The sequence below is a fragment of the Amblyraja radiata genome, chromosome 4, assembly GCF_010909765.2.
Source record: "Amblyraja radiata isolate CabotCenter1 chromosome 4, sAmbRad1.1.pri, whole genome shotgun sequence".
Taxonomy (NCBI): Eukaryota; Metazoa; Chordata; class Chondrichthyes; order Rajiformes; family Rajidae; genus Amblyraja; species Amblyraja radiata.
The window spans coordinates 120,533,653-120,559,098 of record NC_045959.1 but is presented as its reverse complement, the minus strand read 5'-3'; the positions used below and the strand labels follow the sequence as shown (position 1 = coordinate 120,559,098).

Here is a 25,446-nt window from a genome sequence, read left to right as displayed (position 1 = left end):
CTATCCATGTTCTCCACAGATGCTGCCTGACCCGCTGAGTTACTCCAGCACTCTGTGAAACGTCACCTATCCATGTTCTCCACAGATGCTGCCTGACCGGCTGAGTTACTCAGGCACTCTGTGAAACGTCACCCATCCATGTTCTCCACAGATGCTGCCTGACCCGCTGAGTTACTCCAGCACTCTGTGAAACGTCACCTATCCATGTTCTCCACAGATGCTGCCTGACCCGCTGAGTTACTCCAGCACTCTGTGTCTTTAGACAGCGCCATCATTGGTTGCTTCACAGACAAGATGCATTTGATAACAGAGAGAGCAGGACACAACTGAGAGGAAAGTCTAGAGGTTGAGGGAGAGAGAGAGAGAGAGAGAGAGACTAAGTGTGGACTAAGCCAGTGTCCTGCAATGTCTAAGCCAGCCAGTAACTTGGTATCAGTAACAGTTCAAAAGCGCAACCAGATTTATCTTTCAATCACAGCGATTGGAAGATAAAAGAAAAGTGCAATATTTTAGTAAATGAGGTCTGGAACACGGTTTGTTGGCAGAATGGCAGTGGAATGGATGCGTTGTGAAATGGAATCAGACCATGAGTAATTTCCACTTGATTGTGAAGGTTGTGTGAATTCTCTGGGGCTCTCTACAACAGTTTAACACCGTGTCAGTAACCACAGTCAGCACTTTTGGTGTTGTCTGGAGAATATTAGTTAACCCACTGAAGGCCCAGAATGGCATTTAGACTCTTTGGGAAAATATTTACCAGATCAGCGCTCTGCATAGATATTTATAGTTCTGCTAACTGCAGACGGGGCCTTTTCTGTCCAAACCCACTGTTTTTTATTGGACAACTATAAAAACAATATAGTCAGCACTTGTAAGTGATTATCATAGTCATACAGCACGGAAACAGGCCCTTCGGCCCAACTCATTCATTCTGACCAAGATGACACAAGTCACATTTGTCTGCATTTGGCCCATATCCCTCTCAACTGCAGATGCTGGAACTCTGAATTATATGTAGTGTGGTACGGAGACTGGGGTTGAGAGGGAAAAACAGATCAGCCTTCATCGAGTGGCGGAGTGGACTCGATGGGCTGAATGGACAATTTCTGTTCTTATTCATCTTCATAAGTGATAGGAGCAGAATTAGGCCATTCGGCCCATCAAGTCTACCCCGCCATTCAATCATGGCTGATCTATATTTACTTATCCTAACCCCATTCCCCTGCCTTCTCCGCATAACCTCTGACCTGTACTAATCAAGAATCTGAAGAAGGGCCTCGACACGAAACGTCACCCATTCCTTCTCTCCAGAGACGCTGCCTGTCCCGCTGAGTTACTCCAGCTTTTGTGTCCATCTTTGGTTTAAACCAGAGTCTGCAGTTCCTTCTTACACAATAATCTACCCATTGACTTGGCCTCCACTGCCTTCTGTGGCAAATAATTCCATAGATTCACCACCCTCTGATTAAAGAAATTCTTCCTTATCTCCTTCCTAAACAATAGACAATAGGTGTAGGAGTAGGCCATTCGGCCCTTCGAGGAACGTCCTTTAATTCTGAGGCTATGCCCACTAGTCCGAGACTATCCCACTAGTGGAAACATCCTCTCCACATCCGCCTAGTCACAGCGCCAGAGACCCGCGTTCAATCCTGACTACGGGCGCTGTCTGTACGGAGTTTGTACGTTCGCCCCGTGACCTGCGTGGGATTTCTCCGGCATCTCCAGTTTCCTCCCACACTCCAAAGACGAGCAGGTTTGTAGATTAATTGGCTGGGTATAAGTGTAAATTGTCCCTCTTGTGTGTAGGATAGTGTTAGTGTGCGGGGATCGCTGGTCGGCACGGACTCAGCTAACTAAAGAACAAAATCATTAGATACAGCACGGAAACAGGCCCTTCGGTCCACCGAGTCTGCACCGACCAGCGGCCACCCCGTAGACTAGCTCTGTCCTCGTAACTTAGAGGCCAATTAACCTTCAAACCTGTATGTCTTTGGGACACCGGATGAAAACCCAGGTGGTCACAGGGAGAGTGTACAGACAGCGCCCGTAGTCTGGAGTGAACCCGGGTCTCTGGCGCTGTGAGGCAGCAACTCTACCGCTGTGCCACCGTGCCACCCTGACTACTGCATCGGCTGCCATCCTTCATCCAACTGGATTATGTTATGGAAAAAGGGGAAGAATCGTGCAGGCAAATGGGGTTCATCATCTTTGCAAAATCTACATCCCTGGCGCAATGAAATCATGCAACGCAATGCAAACGAGCTTCTTCATCTTACTGCAACCACGTGGCATTTATAATATAAAAGTTATGTTTAGTGTTTGTTAAAAGTTTGATTTAATGTACTTCAGTATGTTTTATGTGGGGGGGGGAGGGGGATCAGGGGAAACTTTTTTTTCAGGTTCTTACCTTCCCGGAGTTGATCAATTTTCGGATCACATTCTCCGGGCTCTGCGTCCTACCACCGCCTCGGACTGTCGTGAGCCCCACCGCGGGGCGCGGACTTAACATCGGAGCGGATCCCTTGCCTGGGATCGCTCCCACCGCGGCCTGCGGACGTACCATCAAGGGCTCGCAGTCTCGGGAGAGGCTAGTCGGGAGCTCCAACGCCGCAGAAAGTTCGTCCAGCCCCGGTGCGAGGTTTGATCGTCCAGCGCGGGGGAGCTGAACACCTCGACGTGGAGGGCCGAACACCACCGGCTACGGGAGTCAAGACCGTCCCGTCAACGGGGGGCTCGAGGCCCACATTCCCGAGGAAGAAGGAGTCACTGTGGTGGATGTTCATGTTAAAATGTGTTTTTGAGTGATCTGGTGCTTTTAATTGTATGACTGACCTGGCCAATGAAGTTCCTCGTATGTTGCAAAACATACTTGGTGAATAATTTCCTCATTTGAATTATAGAGCTATTTAGTCCCTTTTTCAGGTAAGCACAACAGCGAGGAAGTTTGCACGCTACAAGAAAGAGTGTGGTTCTCACACGACCTTGAGTTGCATCATCCACACAACGATGTCACAGGCAGGGAGGAGATGGTAATAAACCGTGACTACATCCAGCTCCAAGTGGCCATTTAATTTCAAAACCAGGCTTATCCAACATCAACACTTGCTTTCTCAGGATGAAATACAGTTCTAGCCATTGTACTTCATACACTTCACTTCATCCAGTGAATCCACAGCTCTCTGAGGCAGAGAAATTCACAGACTCACCACTCTCTGTGTGAAAACGTTTTTCCTCATCTCCGTTCTAAATGGCTTACCCCTTATTCTTAAACTGTGGCCCCTGGTTCTGGACTCCCCCAACATCGGGAACATGTTTCCTGCCTCTAGCGTGTCCAAACCCTTAATAATCTTATATGTTTCAATAAGATAGCCTCTCATCCTTATAAATTCCAATGTATACATTGTGGATGATCAGCCATGATCACAATGAATGGTGATGCTGGCTCGAAGGGCTGAATAGCCTACTCCTGCACCTATTGTCTACAAGCCCAGTCCCTCCATTCTTTCAACATATGACAGTCCCGCCATCCCGGGAATTAATCTGGTGAACCTTGTCGGGAGAGAATGTGTAAACTTCACACAACACCAGCTGAGGTCTAGAGCTGTGAGGCAGCGGCTTTAATCACTGTGCTACTGTGAAAGATGTAATATTCATTTTGTTTCTCTCTCTCCACAGATGACACCTGATCTGCTAAATATCCCCAGCACTTTGTGCTTTTATTTCAGTCTTCCAGCTGTTCAATAGTGTCTTTATTGCCAGATGTGTGAAGATCAAACACACAGTGAAACTCTTGTCTTATACAGCGTCTGTTTAGAGACCTACAATCACAGCATCTGCAGGATTTCATTTTTATCCAACGAGGTTAACATAAGTGTACAAATCAAAATAACTATAAATGCTGGAAGTTTAAAATATCAAACATTAAATCACAAACTACTGGAAATACTCAGCAGGTCAGCAGAGCTGTTCCCAGACCAGGGAACTTGTGATTCATTTCTCCTTGGCATCAGCTCCACCTACATCAACCGACTCCAACTGGTCCAGAACGCAGCCGCCCGACTCATCACCCACACCAAATCCTGGCATCACATCACTCCAGTCCTCAAACAACTTCACTGGCTTCCCATCTCCCACCGGATCACCTACAAAATCCTGATCCTCACCTACAAAGCCCTCCACCATCTGGCCCCCCCCATATCTCACTGACCTCCTCTCCCCCTACCAACCCTCACGGTCCCTCAGATCCACATCAGCCGGTCTCCTCTCCATCCACAAATCCAACCTCCGCAGTTTTGGGGACAGAGCCTTCTCCAGGGCAGCTCCCAGGCTCTGGAACTCCCTCCCCCAACTGATCCGCAATTCCGTGTCCCTCACCATCTTCCAGTCCCGCCTCAAGACCCATCTCTTCACCTCTGCCTATCCTTAGCCCCACGTCCCCCTCCCTTTTCATCTGTGCTTGAATTGCCTCATATTGTGTTTTGAATTGAATTCTTTCTTTAATTTGTGTACTAGTCATGTCTACTATTTATTTCATTCCGCTTACATGTTTTTCCTCTACTTGCTAAATTTTTGTAAGGTGTCCTTGAGACTCTTGAAAGGCGCCCATAAATAAAAGTTATTATTATTATTATTATTCATCACTGTTGTCAGATTACTGAACAGACCTCTCATAGGCTAAAGGGTGTTGTCCCAATCTCCCAACCTACCTCACTGCCCAACCTGCACTTTTTTTGAACCTGCATTTTCTCTGACAATGCAGCAATACAATGCTGCACTCTGGTATGTTTCTCTTTGCACTACTTTTTAATTCTAACAGTGAGGAATCACAAGTTCAGGGGTCTGGCCTGATGGTACTCATGTCCAGTGTGATTCGACTGGATGCTATGGAGACAATAGCTGTTCTCTGCATCTCGGTGCACACAGTAATAATACATGGAGTGCACGGCACACCATCCAATGGATCCAGATTTGTGTCAAATATGTTGACAGCAGACATTTTCAGTCTGAGAACTGGAATATGTCCATCTAATATCAGCTACAATTCTTGATGGGGGCATGTCTTTAGACTTTAGAGATACAGCACGGACACAGGTCCTTGGGCTCACTGAGTCTGCCTCTGACCAGCGATCACCCCATACACTAGCACTATCCCACACACTGGGGACAATTTACAACTAACAGAAGCTAATTAACCTGCAAAACTGCATGTCTTTGGGATGTGGGAGGAAACCGGTCGTAGGCCCCTCTCGGTCATGACTGACCATGGGTGATGCATCCTGGTCAGATGCAAACCTGGGCGGTGTCATATGGAGGACAGGCTGTTCCCCATGCAGCACGTCCCCCCTCTCCACGTCGCTGATCGATCCAAAGGAACAGCAGGGCCGTTACAGGTTGGCACCAGCGCCGTTGCAGGAGCTGCCAGAGCGAGGTTGTAGACAACGACGAACTGCCTTAAGGGCTCCGACTACGGATTTTCTTGAGGTTTACTCCTGGAGCCTTTTCCATGACTGGATATGGCCACACGGCAGTGGAGGTTTTAAATCAGAGTTTTCCCTCTACAAGATGGACTGCCTTCCCAGGCTGACGAGCCCCATCTGCCCGAGACTCGTGGGGGCGGGAGCGTCTACCTTCCCGTGCAAGTCTATAGCACCCGGAGAAAACCCACGTGATCAGAGGGAGAACGGACAAACTCCGTACAGATGGCACACTGAGTTAGGGTTTAACATGTAAGGCAGCAGCTCTACCGCTGCACCACTGTGCTGCCCATTATGTTCACAACATTTCCATGGCCTTCATTGCAAGACCACAGCATGAATTAAAATATGTCATTATATACTACAGGGAAACATTGTGTCTGCCCACCAAGGTGAGGAGTCTTATTGCCTATCCACCTGTGCATTGTCAACATTGATGTTGATCTGGGGTTAAAATGGGACACCTTCTCACTCATCAGCATTTATATACATTAATTGATCAACACATTTTCTTATCTGATCACAAAACATCAAGTCCTTTATAGAGTCACATACAACATTCAGCCCAACTTGCCCACACCGACCAACATGTCCCATCTACACTTGTCCTACCTGCCTGTATTTAGCCCATATATCCCCCTAAACCTGTCCTATCCATGTTTAGGTTAGTTTAGAGACAGTGCGGAAACAGGCCCTTCGGCCAACTGAGTACGCACCAACCCGCGATCCCTGCACATTAACGCTACCTTACACAATAGGGCTAATTTACCTTTATACCAAGCCAATTAACCTACAAACCTGTACATCTTTGAAGTGTGGGAACAAACCAAGGATCTCGGAGAAAACCTGTATGAAGCCCCCGTCGTCAGGATCGAACCCAGGTCTCTGGCGCTGTAAGGCAGCAACTCTACCCATGTGCTACCAGTCTAAATGTTTCTTAAACGTTACGATATCAACTAACTCCTCCAGCAGCTGGTTCCATACACCCACCACCCTCTGTGTGAAAAAGGTACCCCTCTGGCTTCCATTACATCTTTCCCCCCTCACCTTAAATCTATGTTCTCTGGTTCTTCTTCTCTGGGCAAGAGTCTGTGCATTTACCCAATCTTTCATGATTTTGTACTCCTCTATATGATCGCCCCTCATCCTCCTGTGCTACAAGGAATAGTCCTAGCCTGCTCAACCTCTGCATACATCTCAGGCCCTCAAGTCCTGGCAACATCCTCTTAGAAAAGTGTACAAAGGAACTGCAGATGCTGGTTTACACCGAAGATAGACACAAAGTGCTGGAGTAACTCTGCGGGACAGACAGCATCTCTGGAGAGAAGGAATGGGTGACGTTTCGGGTCAAGAACCTTCTTCAGACTATATTTGAAGAAGGGTCTTGACCCGAAACGTCACCCATTCCCTCTCTCCAGAGATGCTGTCTGTCCCGCAGAGTTACTCCAGCACTTAGTGCCTCTTAAACAAGTGTTTTATTTGCAACAGCTGAACCAGGCCTTTCAATATGTGAATAGTACCAGCAATGAAGGTTTTATGTACCTTAGCTCCCAGTGGGCAGTATCCCTTCAGGAAATCTTTGCAAACCTCTGCCTTCCTCGACACATACACGTGGCTATAAGGGCAGTTGTTGTTGCTGCAGATTCCTTTGAGGTAGTAAGAGCAAACAGGCATCTGAAATACAAGCAGAAAACAACGTTGGAACTTTACGAGCCAATTTCTGATCAATGAAACAGCAGAAAAGATAAACCAACACACGCTACATATGAGTGACTGGTTCATTTCCAGGTTGCTTCTGATTTAAGTACCTGCTCGCACTAATAACTGTTCCCCAGATATCCTGAAGTGAACAATGTCCCCTGGCATTTGGAAGTTGCATTTTTTATTGAGCATCTGCATAGATGCATTATCAAGCAACAAACAAGCGCTGGTACTGCTGTAATCTGCTTACTCAGTGCACCTAGACTCGTGCTCAGCTATCAATCAATTTGGTATTACAGAATATCGAACAGAGCTTTAATAGACTTAAGTGCATATCAGTAATGCTGCTTTAAAATATTCCAGGATCATTGAATTCTTTCCGCCTGTGTTGGTGACCCACTGCATCATTGTGACACATCGCTGGAGACCTTCAATTCCACACACTCACAAAGTGACAATTCTACTTCCACAACCTTCTGCAAAGCACAACGTGAAGTGCTGGAGTAACTCAGCGGGTCAGGCAGCATCTGTGGAGAACATGGATAGGTGACGTTTCACAGAGTGCTGGAGTAACTCAGCGGGTCAGGCAGCATCTGTGGAGAACATGGATAGGTGACGTTTCACAGAGTGCTGGAGTAACTCAGCGGGTCAGGCAGCATCTGTGGAGAACATGGATAGGTGACGTTTCACAGAGTGCTGGAGTAACTCAGCGGGTCAGGCAGCATCTGTGGAGAACATGGATAGGTGACGTTTCACAGAGTGCTGGAGTAACTCAGCGGGTCAGGCAGCATCTGTGGAGAACATGGATAGGTGACGTTTCACAGTGTGCTGGAGTAACTCAGCGGGTCAGGCAGCATCTGTGGAGAACATGGATAGGTGACGTTTCACAGAGTGCTGGAGTAACTCAGCGGGTCAGGCAGCATCTGTGGAGAACATGGATAGGTGACGTTTCACAGAGTGCTGGAGTAACTCAGCGGGTCAGGCAGCATCTGTGGAGAACATGGATAGGTGACGTTTCACAGAGTGTTGGAGTAACTCAGCGGGTCAGGCAGCATCTCTGGAGAACATGGATAAGCGATGCTTTGGATCGGGACCCTTCTTCACAAGTTAGTTCAGGAGGAACAACTAGATATAATGGGCAGTAGAAATGCTGCCTTCCCTTCCCAAAAAGGTTGTTGATGATGGGCCAATTGAAACATTTAAGGGTGGAATAAATAATTTTTTGTTCGTTAAAGGAATATGGACTTAAGGCAGCCTATGCATAAATAAGCCCGTGTGACAGGCCTGACGTGGGTTCACAGGCCACGCTTGTTCCTTGCAGTGACATTTTCAGAAGTGTGATAAAGAATCAACTGTGCTGTAAAGTCTCTGGATAAAATATTGTTTTTTCCCTCATTACAGTTCATCTGCAGCGTAGAGAATAAAATCCCGTTGTGTACTTCCCAATTATCTCCAAAATTACTGCTTTTGTACCAAAGTTTTGTACCACACAAATATATAACAGAATAGTAAAGGCAAAACGGAGTTGTTTAAGAAGACTAGAACAAAACTGAGTTGGATGATCAGCCATGATCATATTGAATGGCGGTGCAGGCTCGAAGGGCCAAATAGCCTATACCTGCACCTATTTTCTATGTAAGACTAGAGGGCATAGCATGAAGGGGACAAGGGCAAAGTTTAAAAGGGAAGTGCAAGGCAGGATTTTTTTTTAAAAACACAAGGGCTGCTAAATCACATTTGGGCCAGTTAGCAACCCGAGGCTGCTAGAGAGTGGACGCTGGCGCGCTTTGGCTGCCGCTGCTCTCTCTTCACACTGTGTTTTTGATTTTCTGTTTTTGGATTGAATTCTGTTTTTAATTTGTGTCTCTGTGATGTCTTTATTACTTGTTATATTCCGATTATATGTTATTCCGATTACTATGTAAGGTGTCCTTGAGATGTCTGAAAGGCGCCCATTAAATAAAATTTATTATTATTATAAATCATAAGGTCATAAGGAATCGGAGTAGAATTAGGCCATTCGGCCCATCAAGTCTACTCCACCATTCAATCATGGCTGATCTATCTCTTCCTCCGAACCCCAATCACCCTGCCTTCTCCCCATAACCTCTGACACCCGTTCTGATCAATAATCTATCTATCTCTGCCTTAAAAATATCCACTGACTTGGCCTCCACAGCCGCCTGTGGCAAAGATTTCCACAGATTCACCACCCTCTGACTAAAGAAATTCCTCCTCATCTCCATCCTAAAAGAACATCCTTTAATTCTGAGGCTGTGACCTCTAGTCCTAGACTCTCCCACTGGTGGAAACATCCTCTCCACATCCACAATTGTGTGTGTGCTTCAATGAGGATGGCAGGGAATGCTGCCACGGGTGGTGGAGGAGGCTGATATGATAGTGGCGTTTAACATGCTTTACCGACTACTATTCGGCACAGACAGTGCTGTACTTTTCAATGGTCGGACGAAGAATTGAGAGAACATGAAACACGGTGGAAAATGATAGAAAAATGAGCCGTTCATTGGAGGTAGACAAAATGCTGGAGAAACTCAGTGGGTGAGGCAGCATCTATGGAGCGATGGAAATAGGCGAAGATTCGGGTCGAAACTCGAAACGTCGCCTATCTCCTTCGCTCCATAGATGCTGCCTCATCAGCTGAGTTTCTCCAGCATTTCTGTCTACCTTCGATTTTCCAGCATCTGCAGTTCCTTCTTAAACAGCTCATCAGGGGAATGAGTCCAATGGCCTCCTGGGAAAGTCCTGAAGTTGTGGAGAACTTTTCTGCTTGTTCATCACCATTGAAACGCAACGTGCAGAAGGCAGCAACGTTTTGGTTGCTGGAGTGGGAGTTGATGGAGCTGAAAATCTCCTTCATCCAGAATTATCTAACTAGAAGAATTCCAGGCAATGACTTGAATTCTTTCCACTCACATTTGGGCCAGTTTGCAACCTGAGGCGTTGTACGTTGATCACTGTCCATCCTGCAGTTTCATATCTACAACCCATGGTCAGTGTGCGTGAATAACAGCCCCTGGTAGAACAGCTTTGACCCTCGCCCATACGCTCCACTTGACCAACTTTATCTGCTCCAAGTCGGTGGTTTAAGAAAGAGCCTCATTGGGAGATAAAAACTCATTCATTTGACTTTTTTTGAAGTGGAAATTAATGACACTAAATGTTTGGTTAAACGAAGAAGTGGTGATGAGTGTTGTAACTTTAATTGTGCATTGGGCTTGAGGGTGTAAGTAAATGACCCATGGGCACAGAAAGCTTTGACATCCGGCCTTAATCCTTATACAAACAACATTTTTGACACTCGGCGGCTTAAACAAAAATACAAAGCTCTCGCATCAGTTTTTTTACAGCTAATTTAACATTTTGGAGCATGCACACATTTCTTAGAATGAAGCTGTAAACAAGTAAATCTGGCGAAGTTATTTCAATTAACTTGCGTTATACTCTGTTGCAACTAGACATCAAGATTGAGGACACGGCTTCCATTAACCAAGGGTTATGAAGCTTTTTCTCACCATTATAAAGCACTTATACAGGAAAATCAAACACGGTGGTTAATGAAGCTGAACATAACAAGAGGCCCCTAACTGCGCACAGCTGAATTTTCAAGTCACTTCAAGTCTAAGGAAAAGTGCTGATTCTCCATCAGCCCACTGACTCCACACCCACCAGCGATCACCCCCCATACACCAGCACTATCCTACACACTAGGGACAAATTTACAACTTTATCAAAGCCAATTAACCTACATACCTGCACGTCTTTGGAGTGCGGGAGGAAACCGGAGCATCTGGAGAAAACCCACGCGGTCACGGAGAGAACGTACAAACTCCGTACAGAAAGCACACGTAGTCAGAATTGAACCTGCGTTTATCATAAGGTCGTATGTGATAGGGGCAGAATTAGGCCATTTGGCCCATCAAGTCTACCCCGCCATTCGATCATGGCTGATCTATCTCTTCCTCATTAGCCCCGTTCTCCTGCCTTCTCCCCATAACCCCTGACACCCGTACTAAACAACAATCTATCTATCTCTGCCTTAAAAATATCCATTGACTTGGCTTCCACAGCCTTCTGTGGCAAAGATTTCCACAGATTCACCACTCTCTGACTAAAGAAATCCCTCATCTCCTTCCTAAAGGAACGTTCTTTAATTCTGAGGCTATGACCTCTAGTCCTAGACTCTCCCACTAGTGGAAACATACTCTCCACATTCACATATCCAGGCGTTTCACTATTCTCTATGTTTCTATGTTTCATTCTTCTAAACTCCAGTGAGTACAGGCCCAGTGCCATAAAATGCTCATCATATGTATCTGGCGCTGTAAGGCAGCAACTCTACCACTGCGCCACCATGCTGTCCTGAAAATCAGATTCTCTCTATTACTAGGAGTAAGCTCCAGTGGTTTGAAACACGAGTACTCCTAAATAGGAAATCTGGTCAGGTTAGTCGGCGGGAAAAAATATTTCAAGTTAGGGGTTTAGTTTAGTTTAGAGATACAGCATGGAAACAGGCCCTTCGGCCCACCGGGTCTGCGTCGACCAGCGATCCCTGCACATTAACACTATCCTACACCCACTAGGAACATTTTTTTACATTTTACCAAGCCAATTAACCTACAAACCTGTACGTCTTTTATTTTACACGGGGGAGGATGTGTGGGGAAAGTTCGGGCAATTCATCTTTGAGAAAATGCCCGCACTCTAGCACAGATAAACGCTGAAGTGAATGCTCAATTAAGGATAAATGATCTCCTAATTACACTGTAATATCTGCCTCTACCGTCTCCACACACAAGTGCACAATATGCATCTTCTCATGTACGTATGATGTGATGATTCCATTATATGAACCACTTTCAATTTGTCCAGGATTTCATCTGATTTTAACAAGAAGGGTTAGGAAAGAAATATAGATTTAAAAAATAGAAAATTTGCATATATATAATCAGACAAGGTCTTTAGCATCACAGAGATGTACAGTACAGAAATAGATCCATTGCCCTAACACATCCATGCCAACCTCTTTGCTCATCTAACATCCATCACATTTGTTTGCATTACATCTATGACAACCTATATAAGTACCTGTCTAATTGTCTCTTAACTATTGTCATTGTATCAGACGTTTTACTTTAGACACAGCCCGGGAACAGGCCCTACGGCCCACCGAATCCAAGCCGACAAATAATCATCCCGCACACTAATATTATCCTAAACACTATCCTATACGGACAATTTACAGCCAATTAACTTACAAACCAAAGAAAGACACAAAAAGCTGGAGTAACTCTGCGGGTCAGACATCATCTCTGGAGAAAAAGGAATTTGGGTCCTTTTCTCCAGAGATGCTGTCTGACCCGCTCAGTTACTCGAGCTTTTTGGGTCTATCTTCGGTCTAAACCAGCATCTGCAGTTCCTTCCGACAATTTTTGGAGCGTGGGAAGAAACCTGAGCACGTGGAGAAAACCCACGCGGTCACAGGGAGAACGGACAAAAAACAGACATAAGGTGCTGGAGTAACTTAGCGGGTCAGGCAGCATCTGTGGAGAACATGGATAGGTGATGTTTCACAGAGTGCTGGAGTAACTCAGCGGGTCAGGCAGCATCTGTGGAGAACATGGATGGGTGACGTTTCACAGAGTGCATTGATCCATTGAGTCACATTGGCCTTCATCAGCCAGAGTATTGAGTATGGAAGTTGGGAGGTCATGTTGCAGTTGTATAAGATGTTGGTGAGACTGCATTTAGAATATTGAGTTCAGTTTTGGGCACCGTGCTATAGGAAAGATATTGTCAAGCTGGAAAGGCTGCAGAGAAGATTTACGAGGATATTGCCAGGACTAGAGGGTGTGAGCAATAGGGAGAGGTTGAGCAGGCCAGTGGTTTATTCCTTGGAGCGCTGGAGGATGAGGGGAGATGTTATAGAGATGTACAAAATCATGAGGGGAATAGATCGGGTAGATGCACGGTGATGTTTGCCCAAAGTAGGGGAATGGAGAACCAGAGGGTATAGGTTTATGGTGAGAGGGGAAAGATTTGATGGGAACCTCTTTTTGGCTGGGTGTATGGAACGTGCTGCGTGAGGTAGTTGAAGCAGGCACTGTCACAACTTTAACAAAACACTTGGACAGGTACATGGATAGGTCTGGAACCGGAAATATCAGTCTGAAGAAGGGTCTCGACCCGAAACATCGCCCATTCCTTCTCTCCAGAGATGCTGCCCCACCCGCAGGGTTACTCCAGCATTTTGTGTCTCCCTTTGGTACATGGATTGGACAGGATTAGAGGGATATGGGCCAAAAGCAGGCAGGTGGGACTAGTGTGGATTGGACATCTTGGTCCACACTGTATGACTCAAGAAGTGAGATCGACCGATTGACCAAATGGTGCCAGCACAATAACCTGGCTCTCAACACCAGCAAAACCAAGGAACTGATTGTGGACTTTGGAAGGGGTAGGATAGGGACCCACAGTCCCGTTTATATCAACGAGACGATGGTGGAAAGGGTCAAGAACTTTAAATTCCTAGGCGTGCATATTTCCGAAGATCTTTCCTGGACCCAGCACACTGATGCAATTATAAAGAAAGCACATCAGCGCCTCTACTTCATGAGAAGATTACGGAGAGTCGGTATGTCAAAGAGGACTCTCTCGAACTTCTACAGGTGCACAGTAGAGAGCATGCTGACTGGTTGCACCGTGGCTTGGTACGGCAACTTGAGCGTCCAGGAGCGGAAAAGAATGCAGAAAGTTGTGACCACTGCCCAGTCCATCATCGGCTCTGACCTCCCCACCATCGAAGGGATCTATCGCAGTCGCTGCCTCAAAAAGGCTGCCAACATCATCAAGGACCCACACCATCCTGACCACACACTCATCTCTCCGCTGCCATCGGGAAGAAGGTACAGGAGCCTGAAATCTGGTACATCCAGGTTCAGGAACAGCTTCTTCCCCACAGCCATCAGGCTATTAAACTCACCATCAAACAAACTCTGAACTATAACAGCCTATTGCACTTTATCTGTTTATTTATGTGTATATATATATATATATATGGTCTATGCTACATAGCCACACTGAACTGTTCTGTATTTATGCTTACAATAGTCTGTTGTGCTGCAGCAAGCAAGAATTTCATTGTCCTATCTGGGACACATGACAATAAACTCTCTTGACTCTTGACTTGACTACAACTCTATGCAAATCTCGAGTTGGTACAATGCTTGGTGGAATGAAACTGAAGTTCCCTCTGGGTTTCGAGGAAGTTACTTTAAATACTCCCTGCACTTGGGTACAGATATAATCTTCGTTATGGCACAATAAAAATGATGAGCGTTTATTTTGCGTCTTCAAATTAGCAGAACGTCCCAAGGAATTTGACAGCAACATTATTAAACACCATTAGATGTGAGGAGTTATTAGGGCAATTGGTCATCCACATATTATATTACGTTTGCTTAGCATTCACGTGCAGAACGACAGCATACTGAGGAGGACACTGGCAGTAACCGAAAATAAAGGAGAACCTAAGCTGTACAACTAATACGCTGGAAAAAGCCAACTAAATTAAACCACACTTCAAGGGCCACACCTCGGCAGGTGAGTTTTCTAGTAATCCACAGTTATATTGAAGTTCTTCAAGCAAAAATGTTGGAGGATTATGTGTTGTGGATGCAACAGCTGATGGGGGGAAGGTGAGGACTAGGAGGACTCTGTCCCCGTTGCCACTAGGGGCAGGGGGAGCAAGGGCAGAGCTGCGGGGTGTCGAGGAGACACGTGTGAGGGCCTCATCTATGATGGAAGAGGAGAACCCCTGTTCCCTAAAGATGCCAGCCCTAAAGGTTCCAGATTGTTAAATGCACAGTAGGGGGATCAAGAACCAGGGGACGTGGGTCTAAGCTGAGAGGGGCAAGATTTAATGGGTACATGATGACCCGAAACGTCGCCTGTAGAAGAAGGGTCTCGACTCAAAATGCCACCAAAAGGAAGAAGGATCTTGACCCAAAATGTCACCTGTAGGAAGAAGGGGGCACGAGAATTTAGAAGAATGAGTGGGGATCTTATAGAAACTTACAAAATTCTTAAGGGGTTGGACAGGCTAGATGCAGGATGTTGGGGAAGTCCAGAACAAGAGGTCACAGTTTAAGGATAAGGGGGAAATCCTTTAGGACCGAGATGAGAAAAACATTTTTCACACAGAGAGTGGTGAATCTGTGGAACTCTCTGCCACAGAAGGTAATTGAGGCCAGTTCATTGGCTATATTTAAGAGGGAGTTAGATGTGGCCCTTGTGGCTAAAGGGATCAGGGGGTATGGAGAGAAGGCAGGTACAGGATACTGAGTTGGATGATCAGCCATGATCATATTGAATGGCAGTGCAGGCTCGAAGGGCTGAATAGCCTACTACTGCACCTATTTTCTACGTCGACCTTCTATTTTCTATTGCTCGACCTGAAACGTCGCCTATGGGAAGAAGGGTCTCGGCCCGAAACGTTACCTATTCCTTCGCTCCCTAGATGCTGCTTCACCCGCTGAGTTTCTCCAGCATTTGTGTCTACCCACAGTTATATTGAAGACACTTTCGATCGGTACAGCCGTCCCCAAACCCACATTGAATTGCCTGACACGTAAGATGTATTTTATTTCCTCGAGGCCCAGATACGGGAGCTGCAGACTATGCCAGGAGTTATTGTTCACCTGATTTCAGCATGGGAAAGTTGGGCCGAAGGGCCTGCTTGCACGCTGTATGACTCTGATTTGCACACCAAAGTGTGTGGATTATCGGAGTCAGCTGCAGTGTGGATGGGCTCCATGCCTGCCTTTATATTAGATGTGTTGAACAGTCCTTGGCCCAGAGTCATGTGTAGGACAGACCAAGCACGGAGAACAGATTTTACTTGGTAGGAGATGGAGGGTCGGAGGTACCGGTGATGCAGCAAGGTTGCTTGTACTTGGTAGGATATTAGTGAACCAGGAGGGTTTTGATTATCTGGGAGGTTCATCGTTACTATTATTGGGATTAGGTTATTTATTTTCAAGCCCACATTACATGACAGAATTTAAAATCCCCAGCTGTCACAGTGGCATTCACACTCATGTCTTTAGACTAATGGCACAGAACTCTGACTGCTACTCTTGTAACCTGACCACTGCACCACCAGTCACAGAGTTATACAGGCTCTTCGGCCCAGCTTGCCCATGGCGACCAAGATGCCCCAGCTACACTAGTCCAACCTGCCCGTATTTGGCCCATATCCCTCGAAGCCTTTCCTGTCCCTGGACCTGTCTTTTAAATGTTGTTATACTTTCTATCTATTGAATTTGAATTTGAATTTGATTCCTTTATTGTCATTCAGACCTTTCGGTCTGAACGAAATTATGTTGCCTGCAGTCATACACAGTAACAATAAATAACAAAACATACAATAAACACAAATTAACATCCACCACATTGAGTTCACCAAGCACCTCCTCACTGTGATGGAGGCAAAAGTCTTAGTCTCCGTCTCTTCCCTCCTTGTTCTCCCTCTGCGCTGAGGCGATCGATCCAGGCCGAAGATGCCGCCCTCCAGTCCAGCGGACCTCCGTGGTGATGTCGCCGCTGCCGAAAGCCGGAACGCCGTCTCCGCTCCGAGTCGGCCCGCCACAGCCTCAGCTACGAGTCCCGCTGCATCAGCTCCGAGTCCCGCTGCATCAGCTCCGAGTCCTGCAGCCACAGCTCCGAGTCCCGCAGCCTCAGCTCCGAGTCCTGCAGCCTCAGCTCCGAGTCCCGCAGCCTCAGCTCCGAGTCCCGCAGCATCAGCTCCGAGTCCCGCAGTCTCAGCTCCGGGCCGCTGCATCAGCTCCGGGCCGCTGCATCAGCTCCGAGTCCCGCAGCCACAGCTCCGAGTCCCGCTGCCCCAGCTCCGAGTCCCGCGGCCTCAGCTCCGAGTCCCGCTGCCCCAGCCCCGGGCCGCTGCAACAGCTCTGAGTCCCCCTGCAACAGCTCCGAGTCCCGCTGCCCCAGCCGCGGGCCGCAGCCTCAGCTCCGAGTCCCGCTGCAATAGCTCTGAGTCCCGCTGCAACAGCTCCGAGCCCCGCTGCAACAGCTCCGAGTCCCGCTGCAACAGCTCCGAGTCCCGCTGCATCAGCTCCGAGTCCCGCTGCAACAGCTCCGAGTCCCGCAGCCTCAGCTCCGAGTCCCGCAGCCCCAGCTCCGAGTCCCGCAGCCTCAGCTCCACAGGCAGTGGAGGCCAATTCTCTGGATGCTTTCAAGAGAGAGTTGGATAGAGCTCTTAAAGATAGCGGAGTCAAAGGATATGGTGAGAAGGCAAGAACAGGGTACTGATTATGGATGATCAGCCATGATCACAATGAATGGCGTTGCTGGCTCGAAGGGCCGAATGGCCTACTCCTGCACCTATTGTCTATTGCCTCAACTACCTCCTCTGTCAGCTCGTTCCATACACCCACCACCCTTTGTGTGAAAAAATTGCCCCTCAGGTTCCTATTAAATCTTTCCCTTCTCACCTTAAACCTATGTCCTCTGGCTCTTGATTCCCCTACTCTGTGTAAAAGACTCTGTGCATTCAACCTATCTAAACCAGAACAATAAGATATTGGGCAAGGCACTGTGTGAAAAACTTGCCCCTCGGATTCCTATTAAATCTTTCTCCTCTTAAAACCCATATCCTCGTTCTTGACTCCCCTACACTTGGTAAAAGACTCTGCGCATCTACCCAATCTATTTACCTCATGATCTTATACACGTCTATAAGATAGACAAAAGTACTGGAGAAACTCAGCGTGTGCAGCAGCATCTATGGAGCGAAGGAGATTTCCTTCGCTCCATAGATGCTGCTGCACCCGCTGAGTTTCTCCAGCACCTTTGTCTACCTTCGATTTTCCAGCATCTGCAGTTTCTTCTTAAACACGTCTATAAGATAATCTCTCATCCGTCTACGCTCCACGGAACTATCCTAGCCTGTCCAATCCCCATAGCTCAGACCCTCCGGTGCTGGCAATATCCTTGTATATTCTTCCAGCTCTGCAACGTGAATGAACCAGGAGATTCCCCAGCTCATTATTTGTTGCCACATTGGTGCCCAGTAAACACAGCACCCCGTGGCACAGCACTGTTCACTTTTTGCCTCAATAAACGCAACAACTTGGAGTAACTCAGCGGGACACGCAGAAGAAATGGGTGACGTTTCGGGTGGAGACCCTTCTTCAGCCTGGTTAGGGACAAGGGAAACGAGAGATATAGGCGATGACGTTGAGAGATGACGAAGTTCTCCTCCTCTCTCCGATGAGAGTTCTGTAACACATTCACTGTTCTTTATCACTCCACATCATCACCTATGTGTCTCGTTTCTCTTATCAGAGATAAAAGGCACTCGGACAGGCATGGACTGTGATAGGAAAGGTTTAACATGGGTCAAATACAGGCAAATGGGACTAGATCAGATGCACTTGGGGCGAGTTGGACCAAAGGGCCTGTTTCTGAGCTCTATGACTGGATTAAAACCATCTCTCATTATCAACTCGAGGTGTTGAAAATGAACCACCTTCTGTGGAAAGAAACTATGAGTACATGACTGATCAACTCATGGTTCAAACTGTGACAGCGCTGTACGAGAAGTAATTGTGTGGCCTTTGGATTCCAATGTGCATACGTTGATGTTTACAAAATCAGTTTAGTTTATTGTCACGTGTACTGAGGTACATTGGAAATCGTTCCTCTAAAGATCCAAAATATTTCAACGCTCGGTGTGTTTACCAGTTTACCAACAAAAGGCGACTTGGAAAGATTTATGGTAATTACTTACACGATAAATTGCTTAAAACTTTGCCCCATTTGATTTGGCAATGATGTTTTATTATATATTTAGGAACAGTAAAAAATGAGCTGAGCAAAGGTAATGGCTTCTTGCTGCCTGTGCCTGTGAGCATGATGAATGGCCCTGGGAGTGCTGCTCTGTGTAATAATACAGGTTAACAGGGACCAGTGGATCAGGAGCAAGGATGATGCTTCCTCCAGGCTTCCTGCTCCCTCAGTAATAAATCAAACATGCTGGTGACGGCGTTTGCAAACTGATGCCGGCTTCTGTCAAAACCGGGGCTGGCGGCTGCTGCCGGCTACACAGAGTGCCGTTTGTCACAGCCGATCTCCTGATCCACTGGTCCCTGTTAACGGTGTATGCAAACTGATGCCGTCTTCTCTCAGAGTGCCGTTTGTCACTTCAGACTCCCCCGTTTGTTTGTGACGCTGCAGCGTTGGAAGTGGAAGTGGGGCCAATACAGGGGTGTGTAAGAAAGATGAAAACACACAGTTACTCCGAATGAAGTGTCAGCTTTTAGTGTTTATTCTAACATTTCTTTGAGCTATAAATATCCATCCGATTCATTCGCTTGTGCGTCAGATGACGTTATGCCATCGCTTTGCCACAACCAGTACCACATCTGTGCCTCTGCGGAGATCGTCCACAGTGCGTGCCTCTCCGCCGCAAGTCAGTAGGTGGGCCATAGTCTGTACCTCTCCACACCCCCACTTCTTCAGGATAGAGTCCGCAACGTCCCATCCCAGTGCAGAGGTGGTTTAGGGCTTTCCAGGTAGTATAAGGCAGGTGGTGTCCTGGTGTCATCTGTTGTTTGGGTTTGGTGAGTGGTGCGGTTGGTTCTAGTTCCATGAAGCTGTTCCCACTCTTCAGGCGTTTCATATGTTGGGTCGAGGGGCCGGTTTCCACGCTGTATCACTCTATGACTTTAATATGTTGCTTGCAAAACCTATGTTTATTGTCCATTCCTCAGAGATTCTCCTTCAACCAACAACAGCAAGAAACATTTAGCCCATGTGCAATAGTATAGATAATAAAAGGCAACGACTGGTTTGAAAGGGCTTTAGGACATTCAGTTAACAAGAGGTTCTACATCAATGGCAGTTGTTCTTCAGATGCCTTTGACATTTGTACGGCCTATTTGAAATGTCTGCTTTAGGGATGACTGTCAATCGATTCAGAAGTAAATGTGAAATGGGGATGAAGGATGAGGAGAACAAAAAGCAAACAATATAGTGATAATTGCAGACAGTCCAGTCAAGTACGGATGAGTCAACGCCAGTCCACAAGACATTTAATATCATCACATCACACTTACATTTTACAGCACATTATATACTCAGGGGTTTAAATCAGTGTGTAACTTTAATTGGAGTCACTTTGTACACCTGTGAATCTGAATCCATGCCATGCGTGCAGAATTTAATTAGTTAACAAATATACTGTGACTCTTATCTTAGCTTCAAGAACAGCTTCTTCCCCTCTGTTATCAGGCTTCTGAATGGTCCATCCATAAGCTGTCCGATTCACCTCTACCTCATTGCGGACATTGGACTTTGTCTGTGGAACTGATGCACTACAATGCTGAGAACTATATTCTGCACTCTGTATCTTCCCCTTTGCTCTACCTATTGTACTTGACTTTGACTTGATTGTACTAGAGTTTGACTTGTTAGGATTTATGTGTAGTATAGCTGACCTGTTTGGAATACCATGCAGAACAAAGCGTTTTACTGTACCTCGGTACACGTGACAATAAATGAAACTAATTGTAATAAGGCCAGTCACACGCACGTCAGAGTACAACACATTTATTAAAGTCTACTCACAGTATATTGCAGCATGGTGTTACAGCAAGCTTAGCAACTACTCAAAGCCCTGTCCCACGGTACGAGTTCATTCCAAGAGCTCTCCCGAGTTTAAAAAAAATCAAATTCGTGGTAAGCACGGAGAATGAACGTAGCAGGTACGTCGGAGCTCGGGGACGTCTCTTAGCGCTAACAGCAGGTACTCGGGAAGACTCGATAACGGCAGGTAGGCACGGGAAGACTCGTGAAGATTTTTCAACGTTGAAAATGTCCACGAGAGCCCCGAGTACCGACGAGTGGCCATTACCGTAAATCTCCGAGCTCGAATCAGGGCAAACTCGGGAGAACTCTTGGAATGAACTCGTACCGTGGGACAGGGGTTACAGACTAAATTACATGAACTGACTTCTGATAATAAACTACACAGTACTACATAGTTAGTAAGAAGTAACCAATCTGCACTAATCAACAAAAATAACCCTAAAGCAACAATAAAAAAGCTTTTTACTGTACACTGTGCCAGTAAAATAAAAACTAAAATACACCTAAACCTGTGGGAATAGTCAGCAATATTTCTGGTCCTGATCAATATTCAATATCTTTTGAGAGAACACATATATAATAAGAAGAAAGAATGTGAATAGAAAAAGGAATGCACATATAACACACAAATTCTAACATTGATGCCGTCATGTAAAATCTAAGTGACATTGATGTCGTCACGTGCATCTATTACACTACACAAGGAAATATGGTAATATCTGGATATATTTCACTTCAGTTCTTTGGCATCATAAACACTGCATATCAACAACCTCAGAATATCCTTGACTGCACTATACCTTGTACTAAAGGTTATTCCCTTTATCCTGTATCTGTACACTGTGGTTGTACACAGTACACTGGTTGTAATCATGCATCGTCTTTCCGCTGACTGGATAAAACGCAACAAGAAAGCTTTTCACTTGGACCTCGGTATACATGACAATAAACTCAACTAAGGCTGAAGCTACTCTTTCCCGCAGTTCTCAAGCTTCAGGGCTGATGCCTGCAGTCGCCGATAAAATCACCAAGTGGGACAGGCCCTCTAGTCATATTTACCTGGTTAAAACTAACCTGAGTGAATGAGTGTAAGTACGTTTATTACCTAAGTGACAAATTATTTTGGGATTCACACAATTTAAGTCGTGATTACGTTCCACAACTCTTGTCAATTTTCTTTTTCCTCCTTCTCAGAAGGTGTCAAGTTGTAATCACCCGAAGGCCTACAGCATTAACTACCTTCAACTAGCTTGTTTCGTGATGGACCCATGCGGCTAATACAAGAACCATACAATGATACACTAAACAAGCTTATTTAAAAGTGATAAACATTTTGTTTTTACACTATGAGGAAATGAAACAAAAAAGCCGCTACCTTATCTTTTGACACTTTGTGCGAGAAAGGACACGTCCCATCAGTTTTCTTACAAGTTCCACGTAGGAATCTGACAAGAAGAAAGTGAAGATTAAAAACTGCCAGGGGACCATCGGCATTCTGATGTCGGAAACTGTAGACTTTAGAGATGCAGCGCGGAAACAGACCCTTCGGCCCACCTAGTCCATGCCGACCAGCGATCACCCTGTACACTAGCAGTACCCTGCACACTAGGGACAGCTTACAATTTTACAGAAGCCAATTAACCTACAAACCTGTACATCTTTGGAGTGTGGGAGGAAACCAGAGCGCCCGGAGAAAATCCATGCAGGTCACAGGGAGAACGTACAAATACCATACAGGCAGCACCCGTAGTCAGGATGGAACCCGGGTGTTTGGCGCTCTGAGGCAACAAAACTGCCGCCCTATAAAGTGACTGTTTTGACTGATTCAAAGGATTGCTGTGCTGACTGCAAACTGGCAGCAAAAGGGTTGACTCAGTGGGACAGGCAGCACCTCACGAGACACGGAATTGGTGACATTTCGGATGGAGAGTCTTCTGCAGACTCGACCCGAAACGTCACCCATTCCTTCTCTCCAGAGCTGCTGCCTGTCCCGCTGAGTTCCTCTAGCATTTTTTTGTGTCTATCTTCGGTTTAAACCAGCATCTGCAGTTCCTTTCTACACATGCAAAAGAGTTGAACCGGGTGGCCTGCCAGGAATATTCTAGAACGGTTAACTCTAGAGCCACAGAGAAGGGTTTCACGAGCAGAATTATCTATCTGTGACAAGGGCAGGATAAGGTGATGTTGCTGAAATGGAAACAAATGGTCTTGGTGAAGCTTAGATATGTTGTGCAATGTTCATGTTGGGGTCAAACATGTCACTGAGATTCAGACAGGAATGATTCTGCGGCCACAGATTTGCTCAGACTTTGTAGAAAATAAAGGCAAAATGGTCAGGATTTAGCCAATGCTGCTGAATGGAACGGAGGATTAGTGGTTCAGTCAGACAGAGGAGACCATGGCATGGTGATGGAGGGGAGGTCTGAGTTAGGAAGCAGTACGATGACGTCACACAATAACACAGCACGGAAACAGGCCCTTCGGCCCAACTCACACATCAACCATGATGCCCCATCTGAGCTCGTCCCTATGACAAAGGCTGACCCTTATCCCTATCCAGGTACCTGTCCAAATGTGTTTTAAATGCTGGGATAGTGCTGGCCTCAACTACCTCCTCTGGCAGCTCTACTGTTGCACCACTGTGCTGCTCCTTTCCCTGCACTGTGCTTAATGCTTTTAGATTGTTAAGGGCTTGGACACGTTAGAGGCAGGAAACATGTTCCTGATGTTGGGGGAGTCCAGAAACAGGGGCCACAGTTTAAGAATAAGGAGTAAGCCATTTAGAACGGAGACGAGGAAACACTTTTTCCTTACAGAGAGTGGTGAGTCTGTGGAATTCTCTGCCTCAGAGGGCGGTGGAGGCCGGTTCTCTGGATGCTTTCAAGAGAGAGCTAGATAAGGCTCTTAAAAATAGAAGAGTCAGGGGATATGGGGAGAAGGCAGGAACGGGGTACTGATTGTGGATGATCAGCCATGATCACATTGAATGGCGGTGCCGGCTCGAAGGGCTGTATGGCCTACTCCTGCACCTATTGGCTATTGTCTAATGCTTTCTGATGATTTGCTGGTTGTTTTTTTTAATTATTTGAAGCCATCAATGAGCAGACTAAATGACACCCGGCAATGATTGTCAAACCCAGATTCATGAGTGTGGCTGCACCTTGTACACACAGCAACTTTTTCGGGGTCGTGGATATAGGGGCATTCGTCCCCTCGGTTGCACTTGCCGAACCTGCTGTAGTACATGCAGTATTCCTTCTTCTTGGACTTTCTCTGCTTGGCCATTCTGATGATAGCCAGGCTGCGCTGCACCGCACGGCTACAGGGACACAACATTTAGTTAGATTACACAAAACCCAACTGCAATTTTCCATTCACTGTCAATTTAATATAGGCTTTACTTTTAGACTAGAGACACAGCGCGGAAACAGTGCCTTCGGCCCACTGAGTCCATGCTGACCAGCGATCATCCCACACACTAGCACTATCCTGCGCACTAGTGACAATTTAACAAAGCCAATTCACCAATAAACCACTCCGACATCTCCCTACCATTTCTGGATCTCACCTTCTCCATCACAGGAGAGACTATCGACAGACATCTACTACAAACCTACTGACTCCCATAGCTATGTAGACTACACTTGTTCCCATCCTGCTTCTTGTAAAGACTCTAACCCTACTTCCAATTCCTCCGTCTACGCCGCATCTGAGCCCAGGATGAGGTTTTCCAAACTAAATCATCGGAGATGTCCTCATTCTTTAGGAAACAGAGGTTCCACTCTTCCATTATAGATGAGGCTCTCACTAGGGTCTCCTCGATATCCCTCAGCTCTGCTCTTGTTCCCCCTCCCCCATTGGTAACAAGGACAGAGTCCCCCTTGTCCTCACCTTCCACCCCATCAGCCGTCGCATACATAATCCTCCAACACTTTCACCACCTCCAACGGGATCCCACCACTGGCCACATCTTCCCATCTCCTTCCATCCCCTTTCTGCTTTCAACAGAGACCGTTCCCTCCGCAACTCCCTGGTCAACTAGTCCCTTCCCACCCAAACCACCCCGTCCCCAGGTACTTTCCCCTGAAACCGCAGGAGATGCAACACCTGTCCCTTTACCTCCCCCCTCAACTCCATCCAATGAACCCAACTGTCTTTCCAGGTGAGGCAGAGGTTGACTTGCACCTCCTCCAACCTCATCTACTGTATCCACTGTTCCAGGTATCAACCCCTGTAAATTGGCGAGACCAAGCGCAGGCTCGATGATCGTTTCACTGAACACCCCCGCTCAGTCCGCATGATCTCCCGGTTGCTCAGCACTTCAACTCCCCCTCCCATTCCCAATCTGACCTTTCTGTCCTGGGCCTCCTCCATTGTCAGAGTGAGGCCCAGCACAAATTGGAGGAACAGCATCTCATATTTTGCTTGGGCAGCTGACACCCCAGCGGTATGAACATTGACCTCTAACTTCAAGTGGCCCTTGCTTTCCCCCTCTCTCCATCCCCTCCCCCTTCCCAGTTCTCCCACCAGTCTTCACACAGAGAGTGGTGAATCTCTGGAACTCCCTGCCACAGAGGGTAGTCGA

General features: G+C 46.6%; 1 protein-coding gene across 1 annotated transcript in view; it reads right to left on the bottom strand.

Moving 5' to 3' along the window:
- zc3h3 (zinc finger CCCH-type containing 3) overlaps positions 1–25,446 on the bottom strand; it is a 178,997-nt gene that overhangs the window by 40,108 nt on the left and 113,443 nt on the right. The window contains exons 8-10 of the mRNA XM_033020431.1: positions 24,022–24,180; positions 22,237–22,306; positions 7,017–7,148 (exon numbers count right to left, since the gene is read on the bottom strand). Of these exons, the coding sequence (XP_032876322.1) occupies positions 7,017–7,148; positions 22,237–22,306; positions 24,022–24,180 (361 nt within the window). The remainder of the gene's footprint in view (positions 1–7,016; positions 7,149–22,236; positions 22,307–24,021; positions 24,181–25,446) is intronic.